The sequence below is a fragment of the Triturus cristatus genome, chromosome 1_2 (genome assembly GCF_964204655.1).
Source record: "Triturus cristatus chromosome 1_2, aTriCri1.1, whole genome shotgun sequence".
Classification (NCBI taxonomy): Eukaryota; Metazoa; Chordata; class Amphibia; order Caudata; family Salamandridae; genus Triturus; species Triturus cristatus.
In genome coordinates, this window is record NC_140580.1 from 734900518 (window position 1) to 734913812 (window position 13295).

General features: G+C 43.1%; 1 protein-coding gene across 1 annotated transcript in view; it reads right to left on the bottom strand.

Moving 5' to 3' along the window:
* Positions 1-636: 636 nt before the first annotated feature.
* LOC146867920 (protein-arginine deiminase type-3-like) overlaps positions 637-13295 on the bottom strand; it is a 406190-nt gene continuing 393531 nt past the window's right edge. The window contains exons 15-16 of the mRNA XM_085608648.1: positions 3568-3699; positions 637-1524 (exon numbers count right to left, since the gene is read on the bottom strand). Coding sequence (XP_085464774.1) covers positions 1291-1524; positions 3568-3699 — 366 coding nt within the window. The 3' untranslated portion in view covers positions 637-1290. The remainder of the gene's footprint in view (positions 1525-3567; positions 3700-13295) is intronic.

Here is a 13295-nt window from a genome sequence, read left to right on the forward strand (position 1 = left end):
GAAGCCTTATTCTAGTTAACAATCACCAGATTGGCTTATGAATATCGCTTTGATGATATGTAGAAACATATGTATTTTATACTAAATCATGAATCTAACAGTATTTTGAGCTATCTGAGATTCATTCACCCAAAGCTATCCCTGAATATATGGCTAAGGGGCTCTTTCTGCAGTATCTCTAAGTCAGAGACGATTATTGGGCTCTGTTACAGTGGAGTTTCATTCTACTCCTAATACTAGTCAAATTGTTTGCATTACCTGTTGTTCTGAAAAGTCCTTATTTTGATAGAGCAGAATGCCTTCCAGAATTCCAGCCCATCTGTTCTTATGCTGGCCCTCAGATGACTGGAATCCAGTCGACTGATATGTGTTGTGGTACACGTTAATATTGTGGTCCTATATTTGGGTTTTCTCTTAGTAAGTTACTGTTGCACTCAAATCGCCACCATGCTAACAATGATTGCAAAGTTCCAAACATAACAAATGACACTCTTAATGTCTATAAAACAAGCATTTGATCCAAGGTTGGTCTTAGAGAAAACATGTTAGCAAAATTACACAAACATTTCCACAGTAATAATATTGCCATGCCAAATAATCACAAGAATGAGGCCGACATAGTAACTCCAAAACAGATCCGTGAATAGCAATTTTAATAACATCAGACTTATATTAGATTCTGGTTAGCTGAATTTTGAATAAAAAAATTAAGAAACAAAACTTTTCAATCAACAGTATCAATTTATGTGAAGGGTACATTATCAATCAAAATCTTCAATGAAAATGTTTTCATCAAAAGAAAGGTCACATTTTTCATCAATAAAGACACCTTACGCTTGCCAGCCATGAATTCTAACCCCCAGTGATTTAAGTACTCCAATGACTGCGTCACTCAAATGACTGCTCAACTAAAACTACAATTAACCCAATATTTGACACGCATAATCACTTACACACTCGCTCAATCACATCTGAAAGGTTGCCAAACCCCAATGCTTCACTTTCTAATGATTACTTCACTGCAGGCCCTCCCTTATCACAAAGATTGTCCCTGGTAAGCTGTAGTCCACATTACTTCTCCACCCCCAACATCCATACTTAAATGACTCACTGGTGTAACTGCTAGACCAGAAAGATCCTTATTGTTCAATTAGTGTCCGACTTTAGTTCTGGAATAAAAAGCACAATGATTTCCAAAAGGTAAATTTATTTCCATCAGCTCCAGAGAGCAAGGTGCCCTTGCATTCTTCACAGTTGCATTTACATATTATGCATAGCATATTTCCCATCTCAAACCTCCATGTTCCACCATTTAAAGGCGAAGGGCTCCCTGCGGACATTGGAACCGCAGTGTACCTCTCCTAACTGCGCATGGTATGAACTGAAATCATCAATGAAGAGGCAGTTCAGTCCCAAGGGCTCAAGCAGGGAGCACACCTTTTCTTCTAAGCAGCACTTGCCGTTGATGATGGGGCCAAAAGGCTTTGGAATGCCCAAGTGTTTCCCCAGAACTATCATGTTCACCTGGACAAAGAGAGCAAAGGGATATTACAAAAATCAGTAAAAGAAGTCATCCAGATCCAATGTTTAACTCGGCATATCTTTCTCACCATTATTTGAAGAGAGTGACATTTTCTTAACCCCTCTCCCCACTAGTGCCTCTCCAATTAAAATGAGTTTGGTATTGGCAGATAGAGTAAATAATAGATAAATCGCGACACGCATTCAGTTCATAAGTTAATTCATTTTTGTCAAACAGCTCAATCCCCTGCAGGTTAAGTCATTCTCTCTGTGCAACTGATACATTACTCCCCTTAAGGCGATAATCACATTATTGGTCAATGTGACAAACATGTGAAAAATATGCTCTTCTAGAACCGAGGCCTGGAAAGGCTATTCACTTTTATTTGCACTACATTGTGCCCATGCCTGTTGGAGTTGACCTTGCACCAGGAACCTGTAATACAAAGTGGACCAGCATTCAGGAGGAACAGTAGATTTCGGAAGAGATCAGAGTCAAGGGCAGTTGACAATAAGCCACCAGCTCCCTACTCAGGGGCACAGTAGCCGATCAATTGACATTCTCTAAACCCTGTCCTGATCGATCTGCTAGACAGTAGTTCCTGAATAATTTTTCTAGTGGGAGGTGTATTGCCAACAGAAGATTTCTCGCATTCCTTGTGGAAACTTAACAGCTCAACCATTCTGTATCTCTTGCTTCTTTGTGTAGCATTCTAGTACTTACAATCCCTGATACCGGTGGTGCTATAAGGAAGAAGCCACTTAGTGAAACTTGTACTTCATCTAGATGGCACATCTTGTCAACCACCATCATTGAGATGTTTGCACAGCTTGTTTGCGTTTTACTGCCAATAAGGGTTTCTCAGTATCAGGCTCCTAGTTTGTCTTGAAGCTTCCATCATCTTTTTGATGATTTGCGTTTAAATAAAATCCCTTAATCAGTAGGTGTTGATTTACTCTGCAACAGAACTTCCAGTTCCTGTTTCAATGCATATATTTCCATTCTCCCCCCATAAGCATTCTTATCTATTTTTCACTGTCATACAATTTTCAATAGTCACGGCCGGAAATGCTCGCGGGGAGGGGGGCAGTGTGAGGGGTCATGGGTGGGGATTCGCAGGTGGGATCGCGGGTAAAAAAAAAAAAAAATAACTTGTCGTCCTTTTGCCGGATCCTGCGTCTTCTCGGCTCCTGCTCTCCTGCCTGCCTCAGGAACAGGAAGCAGGCAGCCAGGCTCCCTCCGGACCCTCCACTAAGCCAATCACTTTGGTCAGGACACCGCCCAGCCAGGGGCTAATGGGGTGGCCATGTTCTCCATGTAGGCTGCTATGCAGCCTTCATGGAGAAAGGGCAGAGTGCGCATGAATGGTGTAAGTGGCCCGAGGGGCCGGTCAAACAGTCTTTACTCACTTAGGAGTGTGCAAACCACTCCTCTCCTGCCCTGCTCAAAGAGCAGAGCAGCCCCACCCACCCGCTCAGCCGCAATGCACAAAGTAAACATAAAATGGTAATAACTTTAAGTTATTGCCATTTCATGTTTTGGCTTTCTCGCACTGTGAGAAAGCAGTGAGGCGACGCTCCTCCGCCCTAGTGGAGGAGCCGCCCCTGATTTTCATTAAGACTCAACATGATGAGTGATGTCCTAGCTGCTTAGTCACCCCTAACAGGGCCTTCAAAAACTACATTCACTTTGCAGATGTGTGGTTCTCTTGGCTGCTGAGGGAGATCAAGAGAGAGAGAGAGAGAGACAGAGAGAGAGAGAGAGAGAGACAGAGAGAGAGAGAGACAGAGAGAGAGAGAGAGAGAGAGAGACGGTGATTGTGTGGGAGAGTGAGTTTTAGCCTGTGTTTTCTCACTTCCTCCAGTGGCCCTCACCTAAAAGGTACCAAGTACAAGTCTCATAACAAACAACCCTTGGAAATGGGACTACAAACAGACTCAGAAGATTTGGTATCACAAGACCTATTTGTGTCAATACATATAGAACATGTAATCTCACGCAATGGCTCCAAACTGGTCTGCAAGGCCCATTAATATTCTGCTCACCAGATCTGGGAAGAGAGCAGCCACACTGTTTTCTTTTCCAGGTTTTTCAAACAACACAGGGATATCAATTATGTCCTTCTCCTCTAAACCCAACTCCTTCTTAAGGATCTTTCGATTCCAGTCAATGCAGCCCTGGAGAGGAAAAAATATAGAACAACTGTGACACAAGCCAATACCTGGAATGTTCACTGAAGTGGGCACTTGTATGCTATGGCACATGTTAGTTTACACAGTACCGTCAATTATGCTGCAAGGATTTCACAACTTATAAGATCATTTAAAAGTATCTGAAAAAGTACCAACATTCTAACATTCCCTCTCCCGTACCTCTGCTTTGAGAAGAGGGTATATGGTTGGAAGTTACCAGAGGATGAAAATGGCAGCTATATTGAGACAGACATTTCTATTAAACAAGGGAATGTGAAAAATGTAATCTGAAGAACTGAGACACGACAAATACTGCTGCACGTTACAGGCCAATGAAGTGCTCTTATGGGGAGCAGCCATCCACCTCTCAGACTCATTTTATTTCTTAAGTGCAATTTTGTATTCAAAGACCTCCTCTCCTTCAGGGTCATTCTTAAGCATTCATTATGATTGATTACACAAGATTTATAATCTGGATTGAAGAGCCGACCACGTGCACTTGTAATAGAAATAATCTATGACTAAAAGGCACGATCACATTTAGAAAAGGCAGTCTATGCTACCAGTGCACACAAACTGTTGCTGATTTCTGTGGTCTTCTCGCATATGGAAATGTTGATACTGTGACAGACGGCTGAGGCGAAGAGTGACAGGGTTTGTTGCTTGAGTTTGGTTTTAGTTGGGAGAGAGGACTCAACATTTCCTTGGTGGCAGCCAATCCGTAAGCATAATCCACTTAGCATTTAGTTTCCATAAAACCATACCTGACCCTATTAACCTAGAGAATTCTTTTGAATCTTCCAATAGAGAGAGAGACCCCCACCCCCTTTATGAATTTGTCAGTGGTCTCTAAACAAAGGAATTAGGAGGCTTGGGGATTCCCTTGTGCATTAAGTGGTCAATAGATGGAAGATCTCAGCTCTTGCTGCGTTGCAGTAAAGAAATCCACCATGAAAGTCCTGCAGCAATGCTTGCCGCTTAATGGGGAAGAAAGCACAGGAGAGATGTGAAGGGTCAGAATTGAACAATCGGCAGGAACATCCCAGACTTCTCCAGAGAATCCCAAAAGTGAACATGGTCTGTCGAGAAAGAGCAAACCAACTGTGGTGGAAGTTCCGGTGGTGACTTTGTGCTGATATGAGAGAAGCAATGAGGTATAGACTATGTATATTTGGGTTTGTGCATAAAAATTTACTCTTCTTAAATTCAATTTCAAACTTATTAAGGAACAAGCATTTCCTTCCTTTGGCAACAGAATTGTACACATGTTGGTAATTTTATTGGACTAGTTAACTAATATGCCTCACTAGTCAACGGGTTAAGGTATCACCACATTTCTCAGAAGCAATCGTTTATGGAATTGAATTGACGAGGACCCCTCCCACTGTTGCAACAGCGGTCATGCATTTCAGGCAATCCAAAGTTGCTTCAATGCGAAGGCCAACAGCAGATCTGCCTCATCATGGATTCTAACTGCTGACACAGCCTGATCTTCACTTTGAGGGGTCTATGACTATTTAGCTGGTCAGATCAGGAGACAGAATCACTGACCTGGAAACAGTTTCGTAAAAGAACTAGACATTTGTAAGGCATTACGCTTACTTTAAGACATTATACATTTAAGCTGAATGACCTGGTGCTGATTTCTGCAGTTGTGCGTGCTGTTCCTGGTTAAGATTTTCCTCAGTAGAATAATGAGTCAGGCATTCTCGTCCAGTTTCTCCTGAAGCACCATGATGCAAAGGAAACCGACACCCAGACTCATTTGTGGTGCTGATCCTTTTATTGGCATACATTTGCACTGAAAGGGGGCGTCCTTGATCTGCATTGGGTCTAGGGTGTGCAGAGTTTAAACTTCATACACCTTCGCAGAGTTTACAACTTCGAGCCTTACAAGACAACATCCTTTCAGTAGATCCAGTTTCGCCAAAACGAGTTAATCGTGGATAACTGCTGCATCTTACAAAGGGCTTTAAAAACATTTGAGATGTAAATCACAGCTGACTAAAATTAAAAATCCACCAAGTAATCATTCTGCAAATTAGTGTAAATCCAAACTTTCAGATTTGTAGGTATGCCTCTGATGAAATGCTTGAACATTCTCCTACCAAAAGTTACATTACAATAATTTTTTTTTCCTATTAAGAATTTTCAGAAAAACATAGAATCTACAGCATTTAAAACTGGAGGATTTTGCTTGCAATGAAATAAAGAACCTCACACATTTCTTGCAATGTGCCAAGTGGCCTAACTACTAGGGCAGTTGACCTCGGAGCCGGGGAACCGGGTTCGAGTCTGGGCAGGGACGTTCAACATTCGGTGATTCTGGACAAATCACTTAATCTCCCCGTGCTTAACTAAAATGAATGTGTCCGTCTGTACCATAACTGGTGCTCGTGTTAAGTGCTCTGATACCTTCGGGTCTAGTTCACAGTATATAAATCCACACACAAAAAAGCTCCCATAGAATTGTACAAAATTCTTCGAAGTGAAGTCCCAAAAGTTCAAAAACACTACCTCCTCAAGAAAATAGTGCTACAATAATTTTTTGCATTACCAAACAGTATTTGATCTACAGGCTAGAAACAAACACTTATGTAACTGCAATCATAGGCAAAATCTACAAACCTCTTGGAGCTTATTGTGACTATTCTAGACACCTAGATAATGGTCTGAGAGGAGCTAGAGAAAATAAGGGCATAGAATGGCCTTACAAGTGGATGCATGGATGCCTGCCACACTGCCATTTTTTTTATACATTACTGATAGATCAGGGGCTTTGGGAACCGGGCAAGAGGTTACAACAACATTAGGGAATAAACACTTCTAGTTCATTTATGCAAATGGAAGTTATACTAGATTGCCACCAATAGCAACATACATGGCCTGCTTCTGCGTCAGCCAGATACCATAAGAACAAAATGTAAACATGAACTACAGATGCCTTTTAACTCATTGTCACGTCCAAGAATGTATGACCTGAATAGCTATTATGGTTAGAAAATACGCATTTAAAGGTACATGTTCAATAGGATAAGAAAGTGAACAAAGTAATTCAAAGAAACCCCATATATTGCACATGTGCCAGTTGTAAATCAATTTTTATAGCACGAGTCAACAACCTCAATTTCCTTATGATTTGAAGAATACCAAATCTAATGTGATATGGGTATAACTATATAATACATGTGGTAAAATAACTATCAGTGCCTATGGAATGATTAGAAAGTTGAAGCTGCAATGTTACAGCAGTTCACAAAAATGTGAACGGCTACTGTGAGAAAAGGAAAGAATGGGCAGAATGAGAGGACCCAAACCTTGCAATGATAAGATGAAATGAGTCTCAGCTGTGGGACAGGACACAAGGAAGAGGTAAACATCCTGATAAACGAGTCAGACAGTAAATGATCCACTTCAAGATTAAATGACTTCAGAGAATACACAGTGCCTAGGACTTGGTACCCCCTAGCAATTTATGTACAGGATCACCACTGCCATCCTAGGTTCTGAAAAGAATTGAATTGCTATTCATGTTGCTGTTAAGTCTCACCAGTCAGAGGATCCGGATCGCCTCCTGGATACACCACAGGACTGAGCGATCCAGCCACCAGGGTAGCATCAAAACCTCCGAGTTCAGTTCTCAACAACTTGGCCAAGGTGGATTTTGTAAACCATAAGAGCAGCTGCTTTTTCACAGAAAAACACCTGAATAAGGGATCCTCATTGACAGAATTTCTAGTATCAAAGGATGGCTAAAGGTTTCTTGTGCGTGGTGCCGGATATAAGGTCTGAACAAATATTGAGCTGCACCCTCCTGTGACTGAAGCCCTATCTAGGCTAGAACTCCCCAGAGAAAAGAAAAGACCATATTTTTGAAGGTAGCTCATTCGCTCTTTGAGGAGGAAAAAATCCCTTTCCCTGGAAAACTTCAAAGAGGGCTAGATGAATTTCCTTTCTGGCAGCATAACAGAGACGATCACATGAGGCTAAAAATCCATCCTCAAGACTTAGGGAGACTGCACCCTTCAGCATATACAAGTTAGTTTGTTGAATGGAGACTATGTACCAATTTATTGTCTAAGTAAGCATCTTCCATGAGGGAGTCAGATGTTTTTGAACAATATCAGAGCTGACTTTTATCAACAAAATAGTGCTATGGAATAGAAAAGACATCTGGAACAGTGAAAAGAAAAAACTGTTACAGGCTTGATAGGACTTGGATGTGAAAAGGAAAATGATACTTACCCAGTATGCATCTGTTCTTGGCATATAGAGCTGTAGAGCCATATGCTTTAGCATAGATCGCCATCTAGTGTTGGGTCTGGATGTTTGCACTTTGTTTTCTTCTTAGAAGTCTTTGCAGTCACGAGGTAGGTGACTCCTCCTTTCGGTGATAGTGCGCATGGGCATCAACTCCATCCCCAGATTGTTTTGCCGTAAGGGTGATGATGGAGTTAGTAAAAGTAGTAAAGGGATGTCCATGTATAGTGTATGTAAGTCAGATAATACTTCAACAGATAAAGGTACCCCGGGAGGCGGGTGTGTGCATATGACTCTACAGCTCTATATGCCAAGAACAGATGCATACTGGGTAAGTAGCATTTTCTGTTCGAGGCATATGAGCTGTAGATCATATGCTTTAGCATAGACTAAACAGCAGTTATCTCCCAAGCCGTGGCAAACCTGTATCTGTTGCAATGGTTTGAAATAGTGCTCTTAAAACTGCCTGGCCCACAGTAGCTTGTTGTTTTGCTAACACATCTACAAAATACTGCTTTGTGAATGTGTGTGCTGCAGACAATGTTGCAGCCTTGCAGATGTCATCTAAGAGTATGTTCCCTAAGAATGCCATAAAAGCCCCTAGTTTGCGTGTAGAGTGCGCCCTAGGGGGAATTGTTAATGTGCCCTTAGCTTTAATGTAGCATATTTGGATTCACTTAACTATCCACCGTGCAATACCTGGTTTTGATATGGGATTGCCTTTATGCGGTGGTGAAAAAGCAACAAAGAGTTGTTTAGTTTTTCTGAAAGATTTAGTTCTTTCAATGTAATATAGTAAGGCTCTTTTTACATCCAATGTGTGAAGAGCACGTTCTGCCACGGAGTCTGTTTGAGGGGAAAAAACAGGTAACTCAACAGACTGAGATGAAATGCAGAAACGACTTTAGGTACAAATTTGGGGTTAGTCCCAAGAACCACTTTATTTTGGTGAATTTGTAAAAATGGTTCTTGTATAGTTAGTGCCTGGAGCTCACCTACTCTTCTAAGCGATGTGATGGCTATAAGGAAGGCCACCTTCCAGGTGAGAAACTGTAGTTCACATTTGTGCAATGGCTCAAAGGGTGGACCCATGAGTCTTGTGAGGACTATATTAAGATTCCACACTGGAGAGGGTGGAAGTCTAGGAGGAATGATTCTTTTGAGTCCTTCCATGAAGGCTTTGATAGCAGGCACTCAAAACAAAGACAAGTGTTGTCTGTTTTGTTGGTACGCAGCAATTGCAGCAAGGTGTAAGCGTATAGATGTATATGCTAAGTTAGAACGCTGTAGGTATAACCGAGAGTAAATGGTGTTTTGGATGGAAGCATCTAGTGGATTGGTGTTATTGTTTGTACAGTAAATTACAAATTGTTTCCACTTTGCTGCATAGCATGCTCTTGCGGTAGGGTGTCTAGCCTCCTTAATGACATTCATGCAGTCTGACGGAAGATTAAGGAAGCCAAACTCCATGATATCAGGCGCCAGATCGCAAGGTTGAGTTGAATGGGATCTGGATGTCTTATCTCTCCATGGTTCTAAGTGAGAAGCTTGGGGGAGACGTCAGTTTTTGGTGAGGAACTACTGATAGTTCCAACAGGGTTGTTAACCATGGTTGTCGAGCCCATGTGGGAGCAACTGGGATCATTGTCAGGGAATGTTGTTTGAGCTTCCGAACCACTAATGGAATTAGCAGGAGAGGAGGAAAAGTGTAAGCAAATTTTCCTGACCAATTCATCCATAGCACATTGCCTTTGGACAATGGGTGAGGATACCTGGACGCGAAGCTTGGGCATTTTCCGTTGAGGGGTGTGGAGAAGAGATCTATTTCTGGGTAGCCCCACATCTGGAAGAATGGGAGGAGAACATGAGGATGTAGTTCCCATTTGGGAATCTGTTGTCTTTGATGACTGAGCGGATCTGCAATCTGGTTGTTTACTCCTGGGAGGAGTTCTGCAAGGAGATATATCTTTTGAGGTATGGCCCATCTCCATAGAGATTTGAGGTAGTTGTGAAAGCTGTAGAGAGTGTTTCCCCTTCTGTTTTTGTATGTAGTACATTGCTATCATGTTGTCTGTACGAACTAGGACAGCTTTGCCTACTAGATGCAGTTGAAAAGCTTTCAATGCCAGAAACATTGTTAGTAGCTCCCGATGGTTTATGTGGAGGGTCCACATGCCCTGAATGGTAGGTTTTTGAAGATGAGCTCCCCAACCAGTGAGCGATGCATCTGCTGTTAGCACTATCTGTGGAACCGGGTCGACGAATGGCTGCCCCTTGGAAAGGTTTTGTGTATTCCACCACTGCAGAGAGCGATGGGTGCGGCCGTCCACCGACACTAGATCTGTTAACTGACCTTGAGCCTGGTTCCACTGACTTGCTAAGCATTCCTGTAGGCGACGCATTTGAAGTTTTGCGTAAGGAACGATTAGAATGCAAGAAGCCATCATGCCGATCAATTGCATGAGCGCATGGGTTGGTAGTGAGTGTTGCGGCTGAAATTGCGATATCAGATTTTGCATGTTGGTATCCTGACTGGGTTGAGGTATGCTAGAGATTTGCAAGTGTCTATTGTGGCTCCTAAGTACGCTTGCGTGTTGGATGGCTGCAGGGGAGACTTGGTGAGGTTTACAGTGAATCCCAAGTCGTGAAGCAGCTGAACTGTTTTGTGAGTATGATGTATGCAGCTGTTTTGTGATCTGGCTTTTATTAGCCAGTCGTCCAGGTAAGGGAAGTAGTGAATGTGTTGTCTTCTTAAATGAGCTGCGACTACTGCCAGACACTTGGTGAAGACCCTGGGTGCTGTAGTTACCCCGAACAGGAGAACTTTGAATTGGTAATTTTGTCCGTCCACCACGAACTAGAGATATTTTCTGTGAATGAGAATATGGAAGTAGGCGTCCTTTAAATTTAGGGTGGATAGAAAGTCGGCTTGCTGAAGCAATGGGTGCACCTGTTGGAGGGTGACCATGTGGAAGTGGTCTGACTGAAAGTAGAGATTTAGCTGTCTGAGGTCTAGTATAGGCCTGAGAGAGCTGTCTGTTTTTGGAATTAAGAAATACAGGGAGTACACTCCGGTCCCTTGATGATGTAATGGGACTTGTTCTATCGCGTGTTTTTGTAACAGAGAGAATCTCTTGTTTTAAGAGGGTGAGCTCTTCTGGTGACATTGCATGTTCTCTTGGAAGAATAGTTGGGGAAGTGCAGGTAAGTTCCAGGCAGTAACCATACTGGAAAATTTGTATTACCCACTTGTCTGAGGTGATTGACTTTCAGACAGGTAGGAACTGTGAGAGACTACCCCCGACAGGAGTGTAATGATCGGGGGTAGCGGAGGGAAGTCACTGTTTGTTGGCAGGGGGAGTGCAGGTGGAGTTACCTCTGCCTCTTCCCTTATTATTATTTCCTCTGTAGCCTCCTCGAAAATAACCTCTGGAGGAGGTAGATTGGTTGTTACCCTTATAAGAGGAGGAGGGATTCTCTGTGGACACTGTTTTTGAGCAACGCCTGTAAAAGGAGCGGCAAAAGGAACCCCTGCTAGAAGGTAATTGTAGGGCCCCCGTGGTCTTTGCAGTTTCTGTGTCTTTCTTCATCCTTTCTAGGGAAGAATTGACAGCTGACCCGAAAAGATGCCCCTTATCAAAAGGCTGATTAAGTATGGAGGATTGTACCTCCCGCTTGAAGACAGAGATTCTAAGAGAAGCATGTCAGCGCAATAGTATGCTAGTGTTGATGGCACGAGATGCTGTGTCTGCCGCATCTAGTGCACATTTGATGGAAGTCTTGGTAATGAGCTTGCCTTCCTGAATGAGGTTGTTAGCTTTCGTTTTATACTCATCTGGCAAATGTTGCATGAGGTTTTCCAACTCATCACAGTGAGCCCTATTGTAGCGTGCTAAGAGAGCCTGAGCATTGGCAATACGCCCTTTTATATATACAGGGTCAGTAGAAGCGGGATTGTATCTTTTATCTACTCTAAGTGTGAGTATTCTGGATCTAACAAGGTCTTTGAATACCTCATACATGTGTTTTAACATGCCCTTGAGCATTGGTATTAGTAGACGTTTGTGAGTGAGTTAGTGTCTCAACAAGGAAATGCTCTTCTAGAGGTTCTGTATGAAGCTCCACCCCGTGATATTGAGCAGCCCTGTTGATAAGCTGAACATAGCCAATGTTGTTGTCAGGTGGGTAGGGTCTGGAGGGATACAGGTCGGGTCATTGTCTTGATCTGGTTCCCTATTATAATTCTCCCAGTGGTCAGTGTCCTGTGGTATGTCCTGATCTTGTGGAATATCCTGCTCTTCATCCCCATCCCCATTATCTTCATCCTGTGGGTCAGGTGATAGTAGAGGTGGTGGTGAAATTGATGGTGTAATGATTAAATTTGGGTTAGGAGGAGAAGAGGGAGGTATGTAAGGAGGAGAAGGGTTAGTACCCATGTCCTTTTTCTTCAGAGGTATAGGGCAATCCTCTGAGAGATCCAGCTTCTGTTTTTTTAGGAAGAATGGCCAAGAGGTGTCCAGTTTTAGGGTGAATACTTAGTCTTTTTTGTTTTGTATCCAAAGGTGGGTCCTCAGACAGAGGCTCTTTGGATGGAGTATCTTTTTCTGTAGGAGTTGATTTCGGCGTTGAAGATTTGGGCTGAGACACTTTGGGCGTTGAATGTTCTGAATCAGAGTGCTTGGTTTTAGCCGGTTTGGGCTCTGAAGCTTTCGGAGTGGCAGGTTTCGGCTTCAAACTTTTCAGCGCAGAGGATCTCTGCTCCGATCCTTCAGGTGTCGAGGATTTTGGCTCCGAAGCTTTCGGTTTGGACGATTTCGGCTCCAAAGCTTTAGGTTTGGAGGATTTCCGCTCTGAGGCTTTTGGTGTCGAAGGTGTCTTCGGTGCCGGCGGTGTGGAGACTAGCAAATGCTTTGTCTTATGTTTCGGTGCCAAAGGTGATGATTTGGCACCCGAATGGGGCCGGCTCGAGCCAGAACGCTTGTCTTTGTGTTTCATAGCCGGGCTGGAGGGCGGGGCTTCTGAAACTTTTTCTTGGTGCCGATCTGAGCCCGAGGGCGAAGGTGAATCCAGAGGCTTAGATTTTGGTTGAGTGGGCACATGAGGATCTGTACTCATGGTACCTTGACCCGGAGTGATTTTCAGTTCCTCTTCCATGTCGGAGTCGGCCTCGGACATGGAGACCAGTTCTTCGTCCTCGGCTTCTGCAGCTGGACAGTGGAAATCTGAATCTTCACCGAAGATGTTCGGTATGGAACCGCTACCACGTTACATCTCGTGGCATCGAGCCCGAAGATCACAAATGGTCTTCTTCGATCAGAATG